The sequence below is a fragment of the Rhinolophus sinicus genome, linkage group LG07 (genome assembly GCF_036562045.2).
Source record: "Rhinolophus sinicus isolate RSC01 linkage group LG07, ASM3656204v1, whole genome shotgun sequence".
NCBI lineage: Eukaryota > Metazoa > Chordata > Mammalia > Chiroptera > Rhinolophidae > Rhinolophus > Rhinolophus sinicus.
Window position 1 is genome coordinate 72,562,439 of NC_133757.1, and position 25,874 is coordinate 72,588,312.

At 55.8% G+C, this 25,874-nt stretch overlaps 2 protein-coding genes across 4 annotated transcripts in view; both read left to right on the forward strand.

Annotated features, from left to right (window-relative positions):
- Nucleotides 1-2,492: 2,492 nt before the first annotated feature.
- Nucleotides 2,493-21,740, forward strand: ADAMTS10 (ADAM metallopeptidase with thrombospondin type 1 motif 10). 2 transcript variants are annotated; one of them, XM_019711952.2, is made up of 26 exons: nt 2,493-2,736; nt 4,945-5,024; nt 6,298-6,484; nt 6,730-7,076; nt 7,430-7,586; nt 8,567-8,784; nt 10,441-10,524; nt 10,618-10,763; nt 11,184-11,227; nt 11,376-11,481; nt 11,569-11,715; nt 11,903-12,044; nt 14,872-14,979; nt 15,342-15,487; nt 15,579-15,642; nt 16,690-16,792; nt 17,035-17,168; nt 17,257-17,380; nt 18,147-18,227; nt 18,300-18,463; nt 18,551-18,677; nt 18,768-18,897; nt 19,285-19,489; nt 19,742-19,918; nt 20,022-20,181; nt 20,976-21,740. In XM_019711952.2, the coding sequence occupies exons 3-26, from the start codon at nt 6,397-6,399 to the stop codon at nt 21,083-21,085; spliced, it is 3,312 nt and encodes a 1,103-aa protein (XP_019567511.1). In that variant the 5' UTR covers nt 2,493-2,736; nt 4,945-5,024; nt 6,298-6,396; the 3' UTR covers nt 21,086-21,740. The 2 variants fall into 2 exon arrangements, 1 of the variants encoding a protein (XP_019567511.1); XR_002135858.2 differs by lacking the exons at nt 2,493-2,736; nt 20,022-20,181; nt 20,976-21,740 and having other exon boundaries at nt 4,951-5,024; nt 18,772-18,897; nt 19,742-19,879.
- A 1,217-nt stretch (nt 21,741-22,957) lies between these two features.
- MYO1F (myosin IF) overlaps nt 22,958-25,874 on the forward strand; it is a 30,010-nt gene continuing 27,093 nt past the window's right edge. The window contains exon 1 of one of the 2 annotated variants that reach the window (XM_074337694.1): nt 22,958-23,135. In XM_074337694.1, coding sequence (XP_074193795.1) covers nt 23,133-23,135 — 3 coding nt within the window. In that variant the 5' untranslated portion in view covers nt 22,958-23,132. The remainder of the gene's footprint in view (nt 23,136-25,874) is intronic. The other variant, XM_019711932.2, reaches the window with a different exon arrangement.

Sequence of the window (25,874 nt, forward strand, 5' to 3'; positions counted from 1 at the left end):
AAGGTTTCAAGTTATCCCCCCACCCCCGCCAATTTTTTTTTTAATTCAATCCAAGCTGGTTTAAGTCAAAAGAGAACGCATTGGCCATAGGAGACTTTGAACTTGCTGTGCCCTCCTCCTAGATGCCCTCACCCTCTCTGCCTCCTTCTTGACATTCAAATCGCAAAGTAAATGCCACCTCTACAGGGAGCCTTTCGCTGGCTCCCGATGTATTCAATACCCAGCACCAACTGTGCGCCAGACCCTGTCCTAGGCACTAGACATACTGCTGTGGACCACGCAGGTGAAGACCTCTTCTCTCAGAGCTGACATTCTGGTGAGGCAGAGAACCTACAAAAATAAGTATTCCACAGAGTATGTCAGGTGATGACTTGTGCTGAGTAAAATAAACCAGGGAATGGGAGAGAAGGTGTGTGGGGTGTAATCTTGAAGGGGGGTGATGTTTGTGCTGAGACTTGAAGAACAAGATGGAGCCAGCCGTGGGGATATCAGAGGGAAGAGCATTCCAGGCAGAGGGAACAGCAAGGGCAAAGGCCCTGAGGCAGGACAGTGACCTCCAGCAGGACAGTAACCTCCGGAAGTTGGAGAATGTTGCTCCTGGCTGTGTCCCCAGTACCTGGATCAACACCTAGCACAAAATAGTGTTTAATAAAGATCGAATGAATGGAAGCCCAGCTATGGGCTTCAGGAACAGCATGCTGAAATGAAGGCCCTGGAGCCATTACCCTCCTCCACCTGGTGGCTTCATTCTTACAGGAGGCCAGTCTCTGCTGGCTAAGATGGGGACTCAGATTCAAGTGCTACTCAAGATGAAAACATCCATTTCCCAGGATTCCATGCAAAAGCCCCAACATGCCCATCCCCCAATCAATGGTGAGACCAGGAGATGGAAGGTGGGAGTGGCTCAGGGCCAAGTCTCATTCCCCACCCAGACTACACCAAGAGGGAAGAGGAGAACCCCAAAGGATATAGGGGCTATGGTATGGCAAGGAAGGGAAATGGATGCAAAGGGCCAGTTTCACAGAATAATTATAAGAGGTTTACAGCTAGTAAGGGGCAGAGTCTGGTGGCCACCCACTCAGACTAAGGACTGGTGGCTAGACCAGCCACTGGGCTGAAAGGTAGGCACTTCTATCATTAGTGCAGACAAAGAATGGAAGGACAGCCAACTCTTGGATAGAGAAAGAGGTCAATGCAAGCAGGTCAGATCAGGCTCCTAGTAAACCATCCATAATGGAGGACTGACTTGCAAAGGCCATAGACAGCTTATTGAGCCTGTTCCTCTTGGGGGCTCAAGAGGCCCTGGGGGCGGTGGGTAAGGAACATCCTGCCCCTCTGATCTGGCCTGGGGTGAGGATGGGGTGAAGGTGGAACTGCAAGCATGGGGGCTCCGGGAGGAGGATGGTATTACATGGAGTACCTGCTGTATGCATGAGTTCTGACCAGTCATTCCAAGTTCAGAACAAAGCAAATTTTTGCTGTTGAATGAACCCCTCTTCCAGTGGCCCTGTAATGGCTGTTATTACCCCCTTCTCCCCTTCCTCTCCACCCGTAGGGATGAGGAATCCAAGACTCAGAGAAGGCCAAAGGTAAGGTCTGGCCACGCTCTGCCTAGCTCCCTAGGGACCAGGCCTGGCAAATGTCTGAAATTGTGAGGTCCCTCCTCCTGGAGACCCAGTCCCTTTCCAGGCACCAGGGGGCCTGTGCAGCAGCTGCCCATGGGGGTTCCAATCTCACCTCTACCCTGACTGTCCAGGTCACCCCCATTCATGCCTTAGCTCCACATCTTTTGAACACTGACCCAAGGGTTTCCGTTTCCCCCCCAAAGGCCACCACCACTCCCACCCTTCCTCCCTCCCTGGAGCTTTCACTCTCCCCCTCTGTCCTCAGTTTCCTCTTCATTGAAATGGGACCAGACAGGCCCAGGGCAGGTTGAACCCCCAGAGGGGAGATCTGGGAGGGCAGGGCCAGTAGAGATTGATTCAGACGGCAGGGGCACTGTGCCTGGCACACAGGAGGCGCCCAACAAACGCTTGTTTGAGGGAGGACTGGTTCTCAATAAATAACAGCTGTTGTCGAAGCTGTTGATGCTGGCGAGGGAGCAGGCTCTCCCCTCCCCCACCCCTTCACCCCTCCTCCGATTTCCCTGGAGCCCCATTCCTTCCCCTGACCCCCCCACCCAATTTGCCTCTTCCTCCAAAACCCCCTCCCCACCTTCTCCCCACTTTCCATTCGATCTTCTCCCTTCCCCAACCACCCGGTTCACCTCTTCCTCCAGGTCCCCTTACCCCCACCCAATTCTTCCTCCCTCCCATCCCCCATCTAGTCTTTCTCCCCTTCCCCACCCTCCCACCTTCTCCTCCCCCCAACCCCCGCCCATCATCCCCGCCCATTTCACTCCTCCTGTGCTATTCTCTCCCTCCCCCATCCTCACCCCCATTCTCCCCACCCCCACGGCGGGGCGCCAGGCCAGGCGGGGCGCCGGAGCTCCCGGGTCCCTGGCTCGGGTCCAGCCCGCGGCCCAGGCCGGGCGGCGGCAGCGGCGGGCGGGGTTCTGGCGGCGCGCGGTTTGGGGGTTTTTTTATAACCCTGGCCGGCGGCTCAGGAAGTGCCGTCCCCGCGCCCCCTCCCCCGGCCACGCCGCCGCGCTAGCTCCCTCCCTCCCTTCCTGCGCTGGCCGGCGAGACGGCGGCAGAGACGGGACTGAGGCCCGGGCGGGCTGGCGGCCGGCCGCGGGTAAAGGCGCCGGGGCTCGCGGGCCGGGCGGGGATGCGTGACTTCGGGGGATTTTGTGTGTCTGTTTTGGACGGGACGGCCGTGGCCATCGGATGTTGGACTGTCCCCCTGTGGGTGTTGTGTTGGTGTCCGATGTCCCAAAGCGTGTGCGACACTGAGTTCAAGTGAGTGCCTGGTGTGTGTGTGATGTGTGTGTGTGTGTGTGTGTGTGTGTGTGATGTGTGAGAGTGGACATCCACGTATGTGTAAATGCGTGTGCGTCTGCTTGTGTGAGTACGCATGAAAATGCCTATGAGTGTCTGGGTGTGTTTGAATGTGTGTGTGATTATGTGGGGGTGCTGTGTGCCTGCTTAAGTGTGAGTGTAAACCAGCATGTGTGCATAAAGTGTCTGCTGTGTGTGTCAATGTCTAGATGAGTGTGTGTCTCCAAACATCTGTGTGTTTGTCTTCGGGTGTGTCTGAGTGTAAAAAGTGTGTAAATGCCTGTGTGTCTGCGGTGTGTGTCAGGTTTGTGGGACTGAGTGACTGTCCCAGGTCTGGTGTGAGTGTGTGAATGAGTCTGTGTGTGTAGGCCTGGGTGTGTTTGTGTGTCTGTCTCTGGGTTGTCTGTGTATGTGTGTGAGTATGTGTGCACACAGGTCTGTATGGTGTGTAGTTGTGTGTCTCTGGGTACTGAGGGTAGGGGGGTCCTTTGTGGGTCTGCGTATCCAACTGTTGGTCCCCAGCTGCGCAGGTGTGGTCGCCCTGTTGCCAGTGTGTGTTTGTGTGTCTGGGTGTAGAAGTGGCACCGCCCACTTCCCCGGAGCTGGTCACAGAGGCCACAGCCCTCTTTCTCAGGGTGTCTCCAGCCCTGCTCAGCTCCCAGCCTTTAATTAGTGGCTGGTAGGGGGAGACCAGCAGGGCGGTAGGCCTGGCCTTTGTCTGCTGGCCAGGCAGGGTCTGCCTCCCGCCTGCCCGGCCAGATGTGCAGCGCCCGGAGCCGGTTGGCGGCCTGGGCTGGCGGGGCCTCTGCCTGGGCAGCCGCCGTCTTGGCCTCCACAGGGAGGCCCAGAGGCCCTGTCCCCCCAGCAGGCCCGGGAGGTCTGGGTGTGGAGCCACGGGTCCCTCCAGGATCCCTGGGAGGGGATGGAGCCTCTGTTTCCGGGCCTTTTCCTCTTGCATTTCCTCCTCCAGCTGCTGGCACCCTCCCCCAGGCTGGCCACCACCCTCGTGCCTTCTGGAAGGAGGGGCTGGGGGATTGGCCAGGCCTGGGTACACATACACAGCCACACAGGCACACACAGAGCCTCACGCAGGGTCACATGGACACACACATCACACACAGTCACATATACAGTTACACCCGTACACAGTCACATGCAGTCACACACATCACACACAGTAGATCCCCTGCTGACATCTGTTGCCCTGAGCCCGGCTCAGGCCCTGGAATCCGCTATCTCCCTCCAGCCTTATCTTTCCAGCCCCATGCCTACTGACCCTTTAGTGTCCCCCCAGGGCCCTGGGCATGTCACACCTCCCAGCTACCCCCACGGGCTGGGCCGCTGCCCCAGAATCTTTCCCTTGCCTTGCCCCAGCAGACACTTGTGTGTCCTCAGCCTCCAGACTGCCTCCTCCCATCCACATTCCCCTGCCCCCATCCACCTATGCTTGCTCCTTCAACACTGTCCCCCACACCCCACCAGATCTAGAAGCACAAGAGGGTTGCTGGGAGGAAGGGCCCAGCCTCAGAGGAAAGTGGTGAGGTTTGGAGGGGAGCAGGAGGAGAGACCCAAAGACGACATCCAGGACAAGAGCCACAGAGATACTTAGAGTGGAAGATTCTGCTCCAATGGGGAAAGGACAAGAGGGACAGGAGTGGGGGAGGGGACTTGCAGCCTGACTTGCAGTGAGAATGCTGCCACCTTGGCATGGGGGAGGGTGCACTGAGGCAGAAGGGGGGCCCAGGGGAGCCCACCCAGGAAGGACTTTGATCCCAGAGCTGGTCAAGTCCTCTGAGGATGGAATAGGGGAGAGGAGACAATAGGAGATGGGGGGGAAGCAGAAGAGGGCAGGGGGAGCTTCTGTTTTAGAGGGCGATCCTGGGAACAGAGAAAGGATGAAATCCAAGAGGAGGTTCACCAGGGCCAGAGAGAAGGGCAGTTTTCTCAGTGACCCCTGAACCCCAGATACAGCCCAGCTCCTCCTCACTGCCCTCTCCCTGTCCAGGCTCTGAAGAAGAGGCAGAGACCCAGAGAGGCTCACACACAGGGGTCCAACACTGCTCCACTAACGGAAGATCCCAAAAGGTAAAACAAAAAGTCCCAAGGGGTAAACATCAGCCCAGCTGAAGGGAGCAGTGGGGTCACAGACTGCCAGAAAGTGAGCTCCCCATCACTGGAGGGGTCCAAGCAGAAGCGGGAAACGTTGGCTTCTAAGTCAGTATCTTAGAGAAAACCTGGCTCCATCCCTCTGGAGCTGAACTGCCCTGTTTGGGGATCAACTCTCAGACTTGGCCAGGCTGCAAAGAAAACAAGACAGTGTGTGATTAAGGGGGAAATTGCACAGAGAAGGAGGGTGGAGACGGGAGGGGGGAGGAGGGTTTGGCACAGGGTGGTGGCCCAAAGTGGTGTCTCTGGCGGGCTGGCCTGGGGCAGATGCCTGAGGAAGCCTGAGGGAGAAGAAACAGGACTAAGGGCTGAGCTGGAAATGCAGGGTGAAGGAGATGTCCCGGGGACAGAGACCACCATGTAGGGATTTCCAGCTCCCCTGCAGGATGAATAGTATTACCCATGGCAGAGCATCCAAAGGCATGGCCCACCGGGATGGTGGGGGTGAGGTGGGAGGAACCCAACACTCGCCTCGGGTTTAATCTGGGTTGAAAATCCACACTGACCAGCCTTCAAGTGTGTCCCATGCTAGCTTCCCCTTGCTGGCCTCCTGCCCCCTCCACACAGGTCTTTGTGGTCCTGGGTCCCCACCAAGCTCCTCCCTACCCCCGGGCCTTTGATCATGCTATTCCACTGCCTGGTGCACCATCTCCTGTGTCTTCACATGATTGGTTTCTTGTCGTCCTTCACACCTCTACTTCAAAGCCTCCACATTATTTCTTTTAGAGAATGTGTCAGTCTGAACTACTCTCATTTATTCATCTCTTTACTTCTCTGTCCTCTGTCACTCCCAGGAGACTGAGCTCAAAGGGGTGGAGAGAGGACTATGTCCATATCATGCATATCATTACCCAATGAATGGATCCTTTCAGGGTTATTGGGAAATGAAATGAAATGAAATGAAATGAAATGAAATGAAATAAAATGGTGTGAAATTGTCAGGCTAGTAGTAGGTGCTCATGAAGCCAAGGTCCGTAAGTGTCCTACTAGTATAAGGAGGGTGGGCGGTGGGGACAGGGCTACTGGGTAAGGAAATGTATTCAGAATCTTCAAACCAGGGGAAGTGACTTGGGCATCCTTGAGGCTAGGAGTGAGGGACCACAGGTCCCCCTGTCAGCCTAGCAAGGGACCTTGGCAGTGATTGTGCAGGGTGGCAGGACCAGGCACCCCCGACCTAGTTCCTCCCTCCCAGGAGCCCAGTGATGCTGCTCAGGCTGTGAACAGGGAAGGCGGTGCTGTGGGGGCTGCCGGCAGCCAGGGCTGGGGAGAGACATGTGGACACGTGGCCTCTATGGCTCCCGCCTGCCAGATCCTCCGCTGGGCCCTCGCCCTGGGGCTGGGCCTTACGTTCGAGGTCACGCACGCCTTCCGGTCTCAAGGTAGGGGTTATCCAAGGGCGCTGGTGGGGAGGGAGCAAGGAAACAAGGAAGAGTCAGTGGGACTGGGATAGCAATCGTGGGGGTGGGGGCAGGGAAGGCCCTGGGATCAGTGAGTCCAGAGTCTTGTAGCCTGTGACCTGGATTCAGGGGCCAATGAGGCCAGCATCACCTGCCCTGCTGCCAAGCTGCCAGGACACAGGCGTCCTTCCCAGGGCCCACCCCAGGCCTCTGACCCTCACCCACAGATGAATTCCTGTCCAGTCTGGAGAGCTATGAGATCACCTACCCCACCCGAGTGGACGACAATGGGGCACTACTGGCCTTCTCACCCCCTGTCCCCCGGAGGCAGCGTCGGGGCACAGGGCCTGCAGCAGAGTCCCGCCTCTTCTACAAGGTGGCCGCACCCAGCACCCACTTCCTGCTGAACCTGACCCGCAGCCCCCGCCTTCTGGCAGGGCACGTCTCCGTGGAGTACTGGACACGGGAGGGCCTGGCCTGGCAGAGGGCCGCTAGGCCTCACTGCCTCTACGCTGGCCACCTGCAGGGCCAGGCTGGCAGCTCTCACGTGGCCATCAGCACCTGTGGGGGCCTGGTGAGCAGAAAGTTCTGGGAAGCAAGGGGAAACTACCTGTGAGTTTGGGAGTTAAGGAAAACACTTCTAAATATAAGTCAGAGAGGGATTCATAGGGGAAAATTTTAAAGCATTTCAAGCAAATCAAAAGGATTAGCTAATTTAGGGTGCAGCTAAAGCAGTACTTAGAGGAAAATGTATAGCCTTGGGTCAGCCTGAAAATTAACAAGATTAGAAATCTTAAGATATTAGAAAAGGAATAACAATCTAAACCCAGTAAGGTAGAAGGAATGAAATCATAAAGAGTTAGGGTCCTAAGGGTCCTGGGCACCAGGACCTGATCCAAGTTCTCTGTCCAACTCCCTACTCCCCAGCATGGCCTCATTGTGGCAGATGAGGAAGAATACTTGATTGAGCCCCTGCAAGGTGGGCCCAAGGGGGACCGGGGCCCAGAGGAAAGTGGCCCCCATGTGGTGTACAAGCGCTCCTCCCTGCGTCACCCCCACCTGGACACAGCCTGTGGAGTGAGAGGTACATCTGTCTCTGGGGATGGGCAATGGGGCTGCACAACATCTTTACCATGAGGTAGATAGAGGTAGGTAGCAGTGTCTCTCCATCCAGAAAGTCAGCAGGCAGCTACTTGAGGGGAGGAATGACATCAGTCAGACAGCAGGGTAGTGGGGCAAGGGTGTTCCATCCATCACTGCCATTGTCCAATGACCCAGTGGTAAGATAGGCAGCTGGACAGCCAGGCACATGCTCAGGTGTAAAAGTGTTCATCTCTAGGATTACAGTCTGACCAGTTAAACAGCAGGCAGGTTGTATAATGAGATACCAAGGGGTTGCACAATGAGGACAGGCAAAAGAAGGGCTCAGCCACTATTCAGAAGGTAAGATTCACAACCAGACTTACAGGAGGACAATCAGACATTTAGGGAATGAGAAAGAAAGAAAGCTAAACAACAACAAAATATTTACCAGAACAATCATACAGCTAGAAAACTAAAGCCTGTCCGGTAGAAATGCAGAGCACTGGGACATTCAGTGAGTTGTGTAACAAGAGTCTGGGTGTGGGACACTGGCAGACACACAACCACAATCGGTTGTACAAATAGAAAAGTAGATGGTATCGCTGTCGGGTGAGCAGTCAGACCATCAAAAGCAGTTAGTTCTATAGCCACACAGTTGTGCAGTACATTGACTAGAAAGTTCCATAGTTAGAAAGCCAAGAAGTAATACAAGCACACTGTTCTGGCAGTGAGTCAGGCTGCTACACACATGCATTCGGGTAATGGGATTCTCATGCTGTCGTGGGGTGCTGGGAGGCTGTTCAACCAATCTGTTTGGCTGTGGAGCAACCAGACACCTGAGTAATGGAGCATTTCTAGAACTAAACATCCTACAACCATAATACCCAAAGCAAAAGAACAAGGTGTTGGGCAGCTGGACCAGCAGACAGGGAGTTAAACCATAGCAGCAAGAAGCTGAATGACCAGAAATTCTCCATCCAGATGAGAAACCGTGGAAGGGGCGGCCTTGGTGGCTGCGCACCCTGAAGCCACCACCTGCCAGGCCCTTGGGCAATGAAACAGAGAGAGTCCAGCCGGGTCTGAAGCGCTCAGTCAGCCGAGAACGCTACGTGGAGACCCTGGTGGTGGCTGACAAGATGATGGTGGCCTACCATGGGCGCCGAGATGTGGAACAGTACGTGCTGGCCATCATGAACATTGTAAGTGCCTCCCCCTCCCTGGGCATAGAGCCCTGAGAACCTGGAGCCAGCCTCCAGAGGTCAAGAAAAGGGGTGTCACCGTCACACCTCCAATTCCTGTCTTGAGGCCAGAGAAACAGAACGGAGGGGGGACAGGGTGAGAAAAGACTGAGAAGAGGTAGCATGGCCCAGCGCTTAGGAGCATGGGTTCTGGAGCCAGATGGCCTTGGCTGAAAGCTCTGCCACTTTTCAGTTGTGTGCCCATGGACAAGTGACTTCACTTCTGTCTTGGTTTACTCATATGTAAAATGAGGATAATAATAGTACCCACTTCATAAGACTAAGGTGGATGCAGTGAATTTATAAAGCCTTAGAACAGCACTTGGTACACAGTAGGTGTTGTATAATTGTTTGCTATATAAACATAAGCATGCTGGGGCAGCCGGTTAGCTCAGTTGGTTAGAGTGTGGTGCTGTTAACAAGGCTGCTGGTATGATCCCCACATGGGCCACTGTGAGCTGCGCCCTCCACAACTAGATTGAAACAACTACTTGACTTGGAGCTGATGGGTCCCGGAAAAACACTTAAATTAATAAAAGTTAAAAAAAAAAAAAAAAAAACTTTAAAAAAAAAAAGCATTTCAGTTTGCAGGTACTTGTTGAGGTTTTCAGTACACACATGGGCACACATCTGTATGCATGCAGAGTTCTCGTTCAAGCACCTACCTGTAATTCGTACAGTTCACCTCATTGACCCACACTCGGATATACTCAGTGCTGATGCAACATCTCTATTAAGACTCTGGACCTCTCTGAGTGTCAGTACCCCCTCTGTAAAATGGGGTTATAATAGTACCTATAGCAGAGGGTGAGTTGGTGGCAGGCCAGATAGAGCACTAGGCACATGGTATGGGCTTGATGAGTCGTGCTCTTGTTTCAGTGAAGCAAAAAGGGAAAAGAAAAAGGTTAGCAGACAGACAGATGGCCCAGTATGTTGACATGACATCTAATTTGATTCCACTACTTTCTGCCCCAGCCCTGCATCCTTCCCTTAGGCTTTCGAAGTCCTAAAACCTGCCAGGGTTTCTGCGGGTTTCCACATGGGACAGTGATGTTCCAGGGCTCCAAGACCACTGCACTGTGTGGCCTCCATCATTTGTGCCCACTCACCCCTGGGCCACTTCCTCCTTCCCTCTGACCACTGTCTCCAGAGTTTCCTGCCCTCACACTTCTACCTTCCTGTGGCGATGCTCAAATTGGTACCTTCAGATAGCCACAGTATGAGACGCATCCCTCAGGCCACCTCTGGGCAGAGACACAAGGCAGCCAGGGAGTGGGCAGGAGAGGAATGGAGGATAAGACAGGCTAGCTGAGCAAGGGTGAGTCAGAAAGAAATATACGGTAAGCAACCAGTGCTTTGCAGGCAGGCTTACCTGGACTTGAATCCCACTTATGACACCTACCATCTGTGTTTACAACCTCTATGCAGCAGTTTGCTCATCTGTAAAATGGGAATGATAATAGTACCTACTCATGCAAAGATGTATGCAGCAGGCTTAGCCTGAGGCTGGGCATACAGTAGATACTTGATTAAAGTGAGCTATTGTCATTGTTCTCTTTCTGTTTTCTACTCTGGGCCCCTCTTAAGACTCCGTTTCTCTTGTTTCTTGGAGGTCAGGTTGCCAAACTTTTCCAGGACTCAAGTCTGGGAAACATCGTTAATATCCTGGTAACACGGCTCATCCTGCTCACGGAGGACCAGGTGTGGGGACCTCACCCCTTCCCCTGCACACCAACGCTGCCTGCCCTCCCCAGGGTGGCTGGCGCCCATGCACCTCACTCTGTCTGTTCTCAGCCCACTCTGGAGATCACCCACCATGCTGGGAAGTCCCTGGACAGCTTCTGTAAGTGGCAGAAATCCATCGTGAACCACAGTGGCCATGGCAATGCCATTCCAGAGAACGGTGTGGCCAACCATGACACAGCAGTGCTCATCACGCGGTGAGGGGTGGGGAGGGCTCCTGGATTTGGGCTGGGGGAACAAGTGGCCCAGGAGACCATCCAGATCCAAGCAGGGGATCGCCTGCTGGGAGATGAAGAGTCTGGGACTATTAAGCTGCCCCCTCAGGAGCCAGGGATGGGAGGGGCAGCTGGGAGCCTGAGAATGTGGGGAGGCGGGTATTGGGCCATTTGGGCGTTGATACACTCCTTCACTCATACTTTCCTTCATTCATTCAGTCAGCCAGTTTCACTCATGCACCCCAGCATCCCCAAGGCCATCTGGGGACAGAGCATGAGGCTTTGGGTGAGAGGCAGGTAGTGCCTCCCAAGCAGAACTTAATCCCAAGAAACAGGCATGGTGGCATCATCAGGGCTTAGGGAGGCAGCCCAGCCTCCTCATTGCCCCCTCTCCTCCCACAGCTATGACATCTGCATCTACAAGAATAAACCCTGCGGCACACTAGGTACCCACATCCCCTGGGTTTCAGGCACCTATGAAGGCAGTGGGCTGGGTGGCCCTGGCCCTCACAGGGGTGGGCACCTGGCAGGGTGGACAGGGCTGGCCAACACAGCCCTGAGCCCCCAGCCCCACCCCACGTGCCCGTTTCCCAGGTTTGGCCCCAGTGGGAGGGATGTGCGAGCGAGAGAGAAGCTGCAGCATCAATGAGGACATTGGCCTGGCCACGGCATTCACCATCGCCCATGAGATCGGACACACGTGAGGCCAGGGGACACAGGAAGTCAAGGCTGGGAGGGTCCGGGCAAGTTTCTTGGCACCCCACAGAGCCGACACTCCTCTCCTCAGGTTTGGCATGAACCACGATGGCGTGGGGAATAGCTGCGGGGCCCGGGGCCAGGACCCAGCAAAGCTCATGGCAGCCCACATTACCATGAAGACCAACCCATTTGTGTGGTCATCCTGCAGCCGCGACTACATCACCAGCTTTCTGGAGTGAGGACAGTCCCGCCTGTCCTTCCCAGAGGCTCACACTCATGTTGGTGGTGGGGTTGGGGGAGTCCTCTGGAAATCAGGGTTGTGTCTCCAGCAGGGCTGTTCCCTGGGACCTCTACCCATCCAGAGCCCCCGAGCTCTTGGCCTGAAGCCTCCCAGCATGACAGCTGCTTTTCTCCCACCATAGCTCAGGCCTGGGGCTCTGCCTGAACAACCGGCCCCCCAGACAGGACTTCGTGTACCCAACAGTGGCACCCGGCCAGGCCTACGACGCAGATGAGCAGTGCCGCTTCCAGCATGGAGTCAAATCGCGTCAGTGTAAATACGGGGTAGAGAGAGCCTTCCTGCTTTCCTTCCTGGGAGGGGAGGGGGCTGCAGGGACTGAGTGACTCCACATGGGCACCCCCACCCTGGGCAGTGGGGGTGGGAGAGCTGGGAAGGGGAATGAGCCCCATAGGTCCTGGAGGCACAGCGGGGCATGGGGTTATACAAATGTCACAAGCAATCAGATCGGGGACAAGAATGGTATCTCCTGGTTCTCCAGACCCGATTTGAAGCCTGGGCTGGGGAGAACCTGGAAGGCCACCTTCTGTCCAGCATATCAGGCCACCTGTTAGCTGTGGCAGGACTAAAGTCCCAACACCCCTAACTGAGCCATTTTTAACCAAACATCCAGACTTGGTGGAAATAATTCCCCTGGAAGAGAACCATCTTCCCCACTTGGCAAAGGACTGGACAGAGCCTTTCAGGGACGCCCTGTCTTCACTCCCCACATCCTCTACTGACTGGTTCACAAGATCTCTTGGCCCCAGTTCTTGGCTGGATGAACTCTCAGCCTCTTGATCACTCCCCAGGTTTTCCTGAGATTTAGACTCAGCTCCCAAAGCCCTATTTGTACATAGAGAAGCGAGTTGGGGGTCCCACTCTCAGCTTCCCCCAAGAAGCTGGAGGCCTGCTGGCTAAGCTGGGTCTGCCCCTCCCCTGCCCACCTCCCCCAATTCCCAAAACACGCTTCCCACCTCCTCACAGCTTCAGCCCTAGTAGCTGGACCCATTCCCAATCCTTCACACTTAAGACTCGGAAGTTTAGAATTTGCAAGGCCGTGTCCAAGATAAGGCTGCATTAACTCAAAACGGGGAGTAGGCAGCTGATAAAATGCCCTCAGTTCATTCCAGTGCAAGACAAGGGGACAAACCTTGGATCAATTGATATTTAATTGACATTCGTGTCTCCCCCACACCCTAACTTGACTGGTAACTACAGCACCCTCTAAATGAATTCCAAAAGAATCTGAAACGACCCTTGAGCCTCTGCTGTGTCCCAGGTATCTTAACAATGACGACTATGGCTGACATTTACTGAGCACTCACTATATGCTAAGTATATGATACATATTATCTCACTTAAGCGCTTGAGAATCCTATTATCCCCACATTACAGATGAAGAGACTGAGGCATAGGGAGGGAGCCTTGCCCAAAGTCACAATTCAAGAACATGGCAGAGCTGGGATTTTAAATCCAGGTCTTTCTATGACTCCAAATTTTATAAAGGGGTGTGGGAGGGGAGAAAGTGCCAGAATATCAAGCATGGACCAGTGCTAGCTGTTGTTGAATTGATTCTCCCTTTTATTTCCCCAAGGAACATGTTCCTGGCCCTCCTGGCAAAGGGGGGCATTGTTGACTACATGTAAATCGGTTAATATGTGTAAAGAGCTGGGCCTACCTAGTGCCTGGTCCAAAGATTGCTGTGGTCACTGTTACTCAATAATGGCATTTGTGCAAGCCCTTTTGTATCTACTCTGTCACATGCCTCTCAGCCTTTTATGTAGGCAAGGCCCATCTTGTAGATGAAGAAACTGAGACTCCGAGAGGGGAAATGTGTTGCAAGTGAGTGGTGGAGTTGAAACTCTAGTAGCCTAGACCCATCCATATATACCACAGTGCATCCTAGTGGAGAAAAGGAAAAGCAGGACAGGGGTTTGCAGTTCTCCTTACGAGGTGTCAGAAGTCGGGTTGGGGTGCATGATATTTATTTTTACAAATAGCCAGAACACAAGCTAAGTGAAGCCAGAAGACTAACCTAAGTTTTTAGAAGTATCCTCTGAAGGGGCAGAAGGCGGGAACTCTGGAGGATATTTGAGGAAGCGGGTCTGAGGACAACCCTCCAAACTTTTCATGTATGTGCACGTGTATCTCAGAGGTTGACCCAGAAAAGATCCCTTCCGACAGCCACTGAGTGGTCCAATCCCAAATATTCAAAGCTTGGAAGGATTAGGTTCAAAGAGATTACACATAATTATAAAAATGAGACAGAAGAATCCCCACTTCATAAGGAAAGACCCTGGGAGGTGGGGCAGGATGTAACTAGAGGGTCTAAGCTGAACCTGGTGCGCTCGACCACGGATATTAATCTGGACCTAAAGGGTCAGAGTGACATCCTGGGATTGGCATAAGACTTGCTGCCAGGTCTTGGCCCAGCCCAAGCAGGATTCAGACAGAAAGAAGGCAGGCTGATTTTTTCACTGAAGGAAGCCGAGGAATGTCCCACACAGATCCAGCCTGGCCTTGTCCTCTCCCAAACTCCCATTGATGAAAACTTTTGGGAATTTCCCCAGTTTGCATGAGGGGAACAAAGAGAACCATCTGCTGGGAAAAAAGTTAGAGACGGGGCCCTTGACCTGAGCCATCTTCCAAGCCTGATTTTTCAGAACAGCTCTTTCATGGACTGCTTTGCCCATCCCAAAAAATCCAGAATCCTTCCTCTGCATTCCTCAGCGTGTTCCACGTTTCCTTCTAGAAACTCAGGAGGTGCCCGGGACTGAACTGAAAAGGGGTTACATCATAGGATCTTCAGTCTAGGTTAGAATCCAGGCTGCCTTTTTGTAGCTGTGTGACTACTTGTCTGAGTCTTGGTTTTCTTGCAGTAAAATGGGGAATAGTGATGCCTAAGAGTTTTGGCACACGTTGGTGTTCAATAAATGCAGTGTACATATAGGCAGAGAGGAGGTCCCAGGCTATGCCCCTCTAGAGTATCGAAGAACATTCCTTGAGACTCAGGAAAGGAGCGTGGGGGCCCCGAGGGGGTAGTGAGCCAGCCGGTCGCCTGGGTCCTCCGGAGGGAGGAAGGCGAGCTTGAGCGGGCGCCTTGGCCCGCAGGAGGTCTGCAGCGAGCTGTGGTGTCTGAGCAAGAGCAACCGGTGCATCACCAACAGCATCCCGGCCGCCGAGGGCACGCTGTGCCAGACACACACCATCGACAAGGGGGTGAGCTCCAGCCAAGCCCTGGCCTTGGGCTACACCCACTTGTGCCGCGCCTCTAGTTCCAGGTCGGCTCTGGCCACGCCCCTGGCCGGAGGCCACACCTCCACCCCGTCTCTAGCCACGCCCACACGCTTGTCCTAGTACTAGCTTCACACCCTAGGTCGCAGCCAAGACCCTTCCTTGAAGAATGGCTCCCTTGTCACGCCCCCATATTACCTGACTGTATCCGGGTCCTCAAACCCGACCTCCGTCCTCCCACTTCCGCCCCATCCCGGGGGTGCCGAAATCTCCGGTGGGAGTGGAATGCAGAAATGAGCACCGAGGATCCGCCAAGCCGGGCTCACCCCTCCCCATCCTACCCTCAGTGGTGCTACAAGCGGGTGTGCGTCCCCTTCGGGTCACGACCGGAGGGAGTGGACGGGGCCTGGGGCCCGTGGACCCCGTGGGGCGACTGCAGCCGGACGTGTGGCGGCGGTGTGTCCTCCTCCAGCCGTCACTGCGACAGCCCCAGGTCAGTCTTCAGGACACCCTGCAAGGAGAGCTGGAGGGGCGCCCCCTACTCCCCCTGCCCGATCTCTCTCCTGTCCTCCCACTCTTTCCAGACCAACCATCGGGGGCAAGTACTGCCTAGGTGAGAGACGGCGGCATCGCTCTTGCAACACCGACGTGAGTTCCCACGGGACCCCAAGCCCGGTCCTTCGGAAAAAAGAGGCATAAATCAGCTTCCAAGGAGCCGGTGCCGGCTGCCTGCCTTCTCGGGAAGCTGCAACAGCCGCCCGCTCCCTTCCCTGCCCCGTTACACGTGCCCCACCCCCGCTTCCCCCTCGGCCGAGTTCCCACTCCCCGCACCTCCCCAGGGATCTGGCTCCTTACAACTCCTGCAGTGGAGGAGTCTCCCACCTGGAAATTGTTTCACACACACACACACACCCCGCTACAGCGCGCCCCTCCTCTTCCTTTCATAGCCCAATTTCTCCAAAGAGCTCCGCCCCTGCCCCAAACCTGTCACTGAGCTCCCAGTCACCAAACCCAGTAGCCACGTTTTCGGTCTCTGCTTGCGCCCTCTTCTGACCAGGGACCACGGCCTCCTGTCCAAAACTCCCGCCTGGCCTGCATCACCAACCTCCTGCACTCCCAGCCCCTCCTGGGCTGCACTTTCTCCTTTCCTCAGCTCTGCTGCTCTCTTTTTATATACTGGGCTTCCCTATGGCTGCGTCCTGTGTGTACACATCCAACAAGCATGAGGTTTACTGCAGTAGGGGGTGCTAAGAAGGGGGGTGAGTTTTTGAGTGAGGGGTGGGTTACCTAGCCCCCCATCTGGGAAAGGGAGCTCATGTGTGGGGAATCCACACGGCCCTCACACTCACAAAAGGGGCTGGGCACCTTCCCCAATTTGCCTTGCTCCTTTCTAGGCCTGCTCTCTCAAGAAAAGCCCCATGGTCTAAAACTAGAAACCCAAGTGTCATCCCCGGCTTGCACCCGACATCTAATGAGTCACCTAGTCCCATTTCTGATGCACCAGTCTCTCCAGCCCCACTGCGTGGACCTAACCCAGGCCACCATCCAATCCTTCGCAGCCTCCTCCCTGGTCTCCCAGCCTCCCTGCCTCCATCCTTATTCCTCCAACCCATCTCTGCTCTGAGCATTTGTTCTTTGCCCTAACTCCATCCCGGGACAGTTGGCCTCCCTCCCTTTCCCATCTCGTGCCCCCAGGACTGTCCCCCTGGCTCCCAGGACTTCAGGGAAATGCAGTGCTCCGAATTTGACAGTGTCCCCTTCCGTGGAAAATTCTACACATGGAAGACATACCGAGGAGGTGAGTAGGGGGCTCAAGAGGCCGTGGGAGTATCCAACAGAAGGTGGATATGGCATCACGGTCTGCCCTGAATCCTTCCCTCATCTGAGGAGCCAGCGTGCCAGACTGGATGCTGGGAACCCCCATTCCTTCGGCTCAGCCTGCCCATCCTTGGATCTGGGGTCTGTCCCTCTTCACCTCACCTCCCTCAGGGAGCAAGCAGGGAGCCCCAGAGCTAGGTCTGATGGGGCTGTGCCCCCCAGGGGGCGTGAAGGCCTGTTCGCTCACGTGCCTAGCAGAAGGTTTCAACTTCTACACGGAGAGGGCAGCGGCCGTGGTGGACGGGACACCCTGCCGCCCAGACACAGTGGACATTTGTGTCAGCGGAGAGTGCAAGGTGGAGGGGACTCCCAGAGAGAAGGGAGGGATGGGGAAGGTGGGGGATGGGCACCTCCCTGACACCCCACCACCTCTGCCCTCCCCAGCATGTGGGCTGCGACCGGGTCCTGGGCTCTGACCTGCGGGAGGACAAGTGCCGAGTCTGCGGGGGTGATGGCAGTGCCTGCGAAACCATCGAGGGGGTCTTCAACCCAGCCTTGCCTGGAACTGGTGAGCGGCCCTCACTTCCCTGTCACACTCAAGCTCAGCAAATCCTCAGACCCAGGGACCCACTCGTGTGTCGGGACCCCAAAAAGTTCTGGGGATCCAGCAGTGCCCCAGATCAGGGTCAGGAAATGGCTTTGGATAAATGTCAGTCTAAATGCCTAAACCTTGGCAATTAAGATGTCCAAGGGGGTGTGGACCCAAATCTCCCCTCCTCCATCCAGGGGGCCTCTTGCCCAAGTGTGGTTCAGGGGACAGTGTAGGAGTCCAGGGAGATAAACCAGGACTCACGGGGGGCACAAGTGGGCAGGGATGGAGTGTTCCCAGGGGCCTAGGTCATAAGTGGTGAAGCCCACTGCAAACCCAACTCTTGATTGCTAAAAGTACGATGTCACCCTGCGTGAATCAGAGCCTCCATGGTACCGTCTCCTCTCTGCCCAGGACCAGCCCTGCTGCTTGTTAGGGGGTTAGGGGGTGGATCAGGCCACTTTGGTAGTGAGAGAGGCAGGAAAGTTAGGTTCAAATTCCAGCCCAGCTACTTTCTAGCTGTCAAACCTAGGTGAATAGCTTTGCTTCTCTGAGCCCCAGTTTTGTCATCTGTAAAATAGATGTGATAACACAACTACTTCCCTGGGCCGGAGCTGGGGGCACAGTGTGATGTCCCTGTAAGCTCTTGGTAGTGGTGAGCTGCTATCAGCCAGGAACAGGGATGAAGGAGGTAGGCAGGTGTGGGGGATGGGCTGAGTGGGTGACACCTAGCTCCCCTGTCCAGGGTACGAGGAAGTCATCTGGATCCCCAAAGGCTCTGTCCACATATTCATCCAGGACCTGAACCTCTCCCTCAGCCATCTGGGTGAGCTGGAAGTGGGGGATAAGGATTGGGCGTCAGCTTGGCTGGGATTCTGATCCGTGTGCTGTCCCCCAGGCCTGAAGGGGGACCAGGAGTCCCTGCTGCTGGAGGGACTTCCTGGGACCCCCCAGCCCCACCGCCTGCCCCTGGCTGGGACCACCTTTCAGCTTCGACCAGGGCCAAATCAGACACAGAGCCTAGAAGCACTGGGACCCATTAACACATCTCTCATCGTCATGGTAATGATGGGAGGAAGCTACAAGAGGACATTAGCATCCTTGTGGGGACTCTGAGCTTGACTTCCCTTTGATGCCCCCCCACCCCAGGTGCTGGCCCGGACAGAGCTGCCTGCCCTCCGCTACCGCTTCAACTCCCCCATTGCCCGCGATGCACTGCCCCCCTACTCCTGGCACTACGCACCCTGGACCAAGTGTTCGGCCCAGTGTGCGGGTGGTGAGGCCGGGGTGGGGCCAGGGGGTGGGCACTGGTCACCTGGGCTGGCCTGGGCTGGGCAGGGCTGAGCTGGCTCTCGACCGCCCCCAGGCAGCCAGGTACAGGCCGTGGAGTGTCGCAATCAGCTGGACAGCTCAACCGTGGCCCCCCACCACTGCAGTGCCCACAGCAAGCTCCCCAAGAGGCAGCGGGCCTGCAACACAGAGCCCTGTGCACCAGAGTGAGTGTCCACCAGGGTGCAGGGTCAGGGTGACAATTGCTACAATGACAGTACTGCTGAGATCAGAGGAGCAGGTTCTCCCAGGATTGGGGTGGTGGTGTTCGCCAAGGTGGGGTCAGGGCTGTCCTGGAATCTGAGTCAGGAGGATGGTGCTCCCTAGTCCAGTCCCGGTAGTCATCATTCCTTGGGGTGATGTACCTCCCTACCCCCAGTGTGGGTACAGGGAGATGATGTTCCAAGTGTGGGTTCAGGATGCCTCCTGCAGGAGGAACAGCCATCTCCTTGTCAGTTTCCAAGATGCTGGTTGCTGGGGAGGAGGAGGGTATGCTAGTGCCCCAGGGTCAAGATGCCCTGCCTGCATATGCTCAGTCCCCGCACCCCCCACAGCTGGGTTGTTGGGAACTGGTCACGCTGCAGCCGCAGCTGTGACGCAGGCGTGCGCAGCCGCTCCGTGGTGTGTCTGCGCCGCATGTCAGCCACCGAGGAGAAGACACTGGATGACAGCGCGTGCCCACAGCCACGCCCACCGGTCCTAGAGGCCTGCCAGGGCCCCGCCTGCCCGCCTGAGTGGGCCGCTCTTGACTGGTCCGAGGTCAGCCGCCCCTTCCCGCCTGTGCCCAACCCACTCCCTGTGCAGCGCCGGGCAAGGCCTGGGTGCTGGTTGCCCACTGAGTTACCCCTCCCCAGTCACAAGCCCCTCCCGGTAGCCCTAGTGGGCTACCCTGGACTGGTCCGAGGTTAGCTGGCCCTTCCTCTCCTCCCATTGGACCAGCATCCTCCCCATTCCCTGTGCACGCAGGGGTGGGGGTGCCCACTAAGCATAAAACGCCCCCTCCAACTGCAGTGCACCCCCAGCTGCGGGCCAGGCCTCCGCCACCGCGTAGTCCTTTGTAAGAGCGCCGACCACCGCGCCACACTGCCTCCCACGCACTGCCCACCCTCTGCCAAGCCGCCAGCTACCATGCGCTGCAACTTGCGCCGCTGTCCCCCTGCCCGCTGGGTGGCGGGTGAGTGGGGCGAGGTAGGTGGGCGCGCCCTGGGGGTGGGGCGGAGGCGGGGGTGGGGTGGGGGGGGACAGAGGCAGTTGGGTGGTGGCTTTGCTGTGATACCTCGATACCTCACAGTGCTCTGCGCAGTGCGGCCTCGGGCAGCAACAGCGTGCGGTGCGCTGCTCCAGCCACACCGGCCAGCCATCCCGCGAGTGCGCTGAGGCGCTGCGGCCACCCACCATGCAGCAGTGCGAGGCCAAGTGCAACAGCACGCCACCTGGGGATGGCCCCGAAGGTATGTGGGGCGGAAGGCTAAGGGACATCAGGAAGGCCCTGTCCAGAGGAAGCCACAGGAGAGCATGGGGGTCCTGCCCATTGGTAGACCTCCCAACTACTGAAATGCCTTTCCGTCTTCTCCAGGCCAGCCCCAATTTATTAAGTGCTACTGTGTGCCAAGCGTTTTAGGCACCTGATCCTTTTGGGGGCCCAAACTCGGGTCATTCCCCCAGCCGCTTCCATGACCTTTGATTTATTCATCTTCACCAGTATCATTACTTGCCTAATATTCGTTCTTCAAATCAGAATTTCTTAACCTCAGGCACTATTGACATTTTGTGCCACATGATTCTTTGTCGTGGGGCTGCCCTGGGCACAGTAAGATGTTTAGCAGCATCCCTGACCTCTACCCACCTGATGCCAATAGCACCTCTCCCAGTGGTGACAACCAAAAATGTCTCCAGACATTCGTCAAATCCCCCCCAAACATCGCAAGATGTCCCCTAGGGGGACAAAAATCACATCCCCTTGAGAACCACTGCCTTAAATAGAAAAAGTTTTCTACCTAAGTAAATTTATTTTCCATAGCAATAGAAAAATATTTCATAGCAATAGATTTACTTACTCCAGGCACAGGAACCAAACTGCCTGGGCTTACCTTCCACCTCTGTACCTTCGTTTTCTCATCTGTCAGGGTAAAAAATATATTAACTTGAGAGACTTCCCGCATTAGAGGGGTGAAATGAAATAATCCACGTGAAGCTCAAGGGAACTGAGACCTGATTCCCACCCCCCTTCTCCCGCCCTCTGCAGAGTGCAAGGATGTGAACAAGGTCGCCTACTGCCCCCTAGTGCTTAAATTTCAGTTCTGCAGCCGAGCCTATTTCCGCCAGATGTGCTGCAAAACCTGCCATGGCCGCTAGGGGGCTGCGGGCCCCCTGAGCCACAACTGGGCGCCGGCTTGTGGGGGACCCGGCCTGCAGCTGGCCAGCCTGAAGGAGCCTGCGAGGGCGGGAGCTGGGAGTGAAGGGTGAGATGGAGCCAAAAGTTATTTATTGGAAACCCCTGCAGGGCCCCTGGCTGGGAGATGGAGAGGAGCTGGCCACCCCAGGGCCCCTCCCCAGCCCCTCTCCTAATTCACAGAGTCCCTCCAGGATGGGTTGGAGGAGGGAACAACTGTTCGCCCTAGCGCCCTTTTCACCCACCCCTACGGAGTCCCCCCAACTCCCTCCACCTTTGATCGGAATATGTACTGTGAAGAGTGGGGGTGGGGAGGGTGTCAGTCAGCGCCCTGACCCCCAGCACTGCCCTAGCCCTCCACTCTGAGCTGGAGGGGGTCTATGTCCGCCATAGGGGAGGGGGATTAGCACCACCTCCCTGACACCCTCCCCCTGACCAGACCAGCTACCGGGGTGGGGCAGAGCTGGGAATATCCACCCCAACCTCTGCCCGGCCTGCCCCAGGGGGACCCGGATATCCAGGCCGCCCCCATCATGGTGCTACAGGCCCTGCCCTGGGGCCCACACACTCTTCGCCAGGAAGCCCTACATCAATAAAGTTCTATCTTGTGTAGATTTCCACACGCGTTGTGTGTTTCCCCACCCCAACAGCCCAGAAGGGGGCTTTTACCAATACAGATTAGAGTCCAGTGATTTTAGGACAAAAATACACTCCCGGAATTTCCTCAGTCTTCCCGCCATCCTCCTCCCATCTTGGGGCCTTCGCTTAAACTGTTCCCTTGGCCAGTTGTACCCTCCCCTTCCCTCTTCACCTGGTTAATTCCTACTCACCCCGCAGTCTCAGCACAAGGTCGCCTCCTCCAAGAACCCTCCCCTGATGTCCCCAACAAGTTGGGGGATCTCCTGCCTGCATATTCACTTTTAGTGCCGGGAGGCATTTGCTGAGGTTTGTAGGCACCAAGACAATTTGTTGAGTAAACTTGTACAAAAGACAGGGAGAAAGGGGGTTCTCTCCATATGTGGCCACAAGGGGGCAGGGTGTCCTGGCAACCCCTAGGCAGGATGCAGTGCAACAAGAATGTCCCCGTCCTCCAGCCTCCCTGCCAGGCTCTCCCAGCGTCTAGGTTTCTGCCTTGGCCACCTCCTCGCTGTGTGGCATGGGGAGGTGACAACCTTTCAAAACTGCCATTTACTCAGAAGACCAGTACGTGGCCTGCTGATCTCCCAAAGATCAGACTGTGGGCCCACACTTGATAGATCCTGTATGTGCTAGATGCTGCTGGGAGGGGCCACATCCCCGTTTTATGAGAAAAATGGGCGGACCCTGGAAGGAACAGAGCTGGGGGTCGTTCAATCCAGGTCTGACCTCCAAAGTCTGGGACCTTCCAGGTGTATCCAGCCCCTGGAACTGTTCACTTCTGCTGCCCTTTCTCTCTCTCTCTCTCTCTCTCTCTCTCTCTCTCTCTCTCTCTCACACACACACACAGGACATTCTGAAGGAAGGACCGGCAGAGGCCGCTCCGGAAGCAGGTGTTTATTCAGGGATGCCCAGAGCAGATACATGTCTGAAGTGGTTTTGATGAGACCTGAGCAGCCCAAATGCTTCCTGGGGTCACGCTGAAGAGTGGTCAGTCCTACAGCCAGCTGACCTGTGTGCTCCTTGTGGCAGCCTCTGTCCCCAAGGAACTGGAGAAGGGGCTTTCTGGGATCTGACAGCAGCTGCCGTCAATCCTTGACCTCTCTCTTCAGGCTCAGAGCCCCAAACAGCTCCCTCAGCCCTGCCAGCTGCTGGAGCTCTCTCCCCGCCCTCTGGGCCCAGCTTCCCTCCCCGGTAGCCGCGGGCCCCTCCCGCCAAAGGAAGTAAGAGGGGGGCTGTTGTAAGAGGAACTAGGGCTGGGAGTCTGGTGAAGGAGAAGGAGCAGGGCCATGCCCGAACCACCCCCCGGAGCTCCCTGAGCCTACACCCCTGCCACAACCCATTTGGGCAGGAACCCAGACGCCAACCCCCACCATGGTAAGTCCTTCCAGAGTGGGCCCTGAAGTGCAGGGGTGGGAAAACCAGCCGTGTAGAGGTGCCCTGGAGGCATCAGAAAGTGGTGTGATGGGAGAGGGGCACGGCACACCCTTTGGGGGTCCCTCAGCACAGCTCGGGTGCCCCCCAGCATCCATCACCAGGGACCAAGCTCCCCTATGATGGTGGACAGGATGCTAGAATGGTGATGGGGGTAGGGGGTTAAGGGTGGAACAGTAACTGGAAAACAGAAAGTGGCTCAGGGATCACACAGTGTCTGCAGGGACAGGGACACCCCTTTCTTGGGGCTTAAGAAATCCAATTTCTAGCCCAGCTTGGTCCCTCATCTCCCCTTGTGGCCTTGGGCAAGTCACCTCCCCTCTCTAGGGCTCAGTTCCCACATACGTCATATTTGAAAATCAGTCGAGATGTGCAAGGTGTTTTGGGGACCTCTCAGTTGGAACTTCAGAGGGTCTGTGGGTTCAGCCCTGCTGAGTCCACAGCTGGGAGGGGAAGCTGTGTCAAATGGGTGTTGGGGTACAGTGATGGTGTAGAGACAGCGTGCCTGTGCAGGTGGTGGGTGGTCTAGCTGTAGCAATCACATAAGTGCACAGTGAGACACAGCATGTCCACACTACCACTGGTACCCCTCCATGTGGGGACAGCAGGGGAGACACTGCAGTCAAAGGCGTCACCGCCTGGTAAGGTTGAGTTCTAATGATGTCTGTGGTGACAGGGCAGGGAGACTCATGGTCATAGATTTAGACCCAGCAGCATCATGACACATTAAGAGAGCTTGGGCCAGCATAAAAGTCACTCCCACAGTTCATGCATCTGCAAGCCACTTCAGCTTTCATTTTTTGTCATTCTGTCAATGAAGGCATGTGGCTGGGACAGTCACAGAGCCAGTGGTGACAACTGCAGGGCTTCTGGCAGTCGCCGCAGGTGGCTGACCAGGGTGGAGACCGGGAGGCAGGGATTGTATTAGTCCAAGAGGGAACATCTTACTTCAGAAAGCTGATGATAAATTGGGCATCACTGACCCAAGGACCCACACCCGTCACTCACAGCCAAGCGACCAGCTAGAGCTCTGGGTTTGGGACAGGAACGCATCCACGAAGGAGCCACACCAGGAATACTCAGGAGCTCCACTGGGCAGACTTTGATCAAAAGAACAGGAAATGATTTGCTACCTCAGAGAAAAGCAACCCCTCCCAAGGAAGCTGTGCGAAAAATGCTTAGTCAACGGTTTGCTTGACGCACGGGGTCTGGGAAGGGAGAAACTCAGCCCAGAGGACCACAGCAGAGTAAAAGAGTGGGACCCATTCAGGAGGCCCGTACCTCCGACGTCTTCCTGGAGGGTGACAGGTGCCAGGGCGAGTGTTGAAAGACTCAGCGAGACAATGTAAAGTGCTTCACAGAGCACGTATCGTGCACTCGGTACACAGTAGCTGCCATTGTTTGTGATGCTCATTCATGGCTGGAATTAGTGGTGGCAGCCTGTGAAAGTGACTCATTCTTGGTTGTTGAAGATGAGTTGCTGTTGAAAATTGGCTGTTGGGTCACTATTACCATTGGCGGCGATGATGTTGCTTTTGGTGGTTGCAAGTTGGTGGTAACTGGTTCTTGTGGGTGGACTGGCGGTAGTGATGGTTGCCACTGGTGCCAGCTAGTGATGAATATCAGTGCCTGGTGGCTGGTTGTTTTCAGCTGGAGCGTAGATCCATGGAATGATAGCAATTGGTGGTCACTGTTACTCAGAGTTGTGTGGCACTGGTAGTGTTTGCTGTTGGTTGTTCACTCTATTTTTGGTAACAATCTCTGGAGTAGTGGTGGCTGTTGGTTTTTTAAAGGGGTACTGTTGACCGCTGCTTCAGTGGTACTTGGTTATGAGTGCTTGTTGGTGGCGATATTGTTATGTAGTGGTTGTTGATGGCGGTTGGTTATTATGGGTTGCTGGTGCTCGTGATGATGGGTGGTGACGGTAGTGGGTGATGGGTAAGGACATTGCTGGTGGAATCGGTTGTTGTTTCTGTCTGATATTGGCTGAGGTGTTGCCACTGGGGTTATCAGCAGTTTCTGTTTGACTTTGGTGGCAGGGTGGGTGAAGGATGCAATTGGCTGTCTTCGGGTGGTGATGGTGGTGACATGAGGGTAATGGTGGTTGTTTTTAAAGCGCAGACATGAAATAGAGAGAACAGCAATGTAGCTGCTTGATCCAGGGGCAGTGGCCATGGGAAGGCTGGGGTCCAAGAGAGAATTAGGAGGAAGGGCTCTGGGAGGACAAGGGCCCCCACAGGTTGGAGAATGACCTCTGGCTAAGCTAAAAGAAAACTGAGGTCTTCCCCCAAAGGAGGGGGAGACCCTGGGAGCCTTTGGAGGTAAGAATGTTGTTTGCAAGGCCTAGGGCTGCGGGGTGTGGCACCAGGGGCACAACAGGGGGCCAAGGCAGGGCCAAGGGTGGGGGGCTGGCTCCAGCAGTCACAGCCGTCTTCACATCTCCTCCTGGCTGGCAACCACAGCTCACAGGACCCCAGCGAGGAAGGAAGTGGCTGTTTTGTTGCTCTCTCCAGCATGGGGCTGCTCATCACCACTCAGGGGCAGGGCGGCCAGAACAGTTGGGGCAAATTGCAAAAGCTCCCTGATCCAGCCCTTCCTCCTGGCCGGGTACCTGTGCCTGTGGGACTTGCCAACTTAAGGCAGCTACTGCTGCTGCTGGAGCAGCTGAGGAGAGCTAGCATG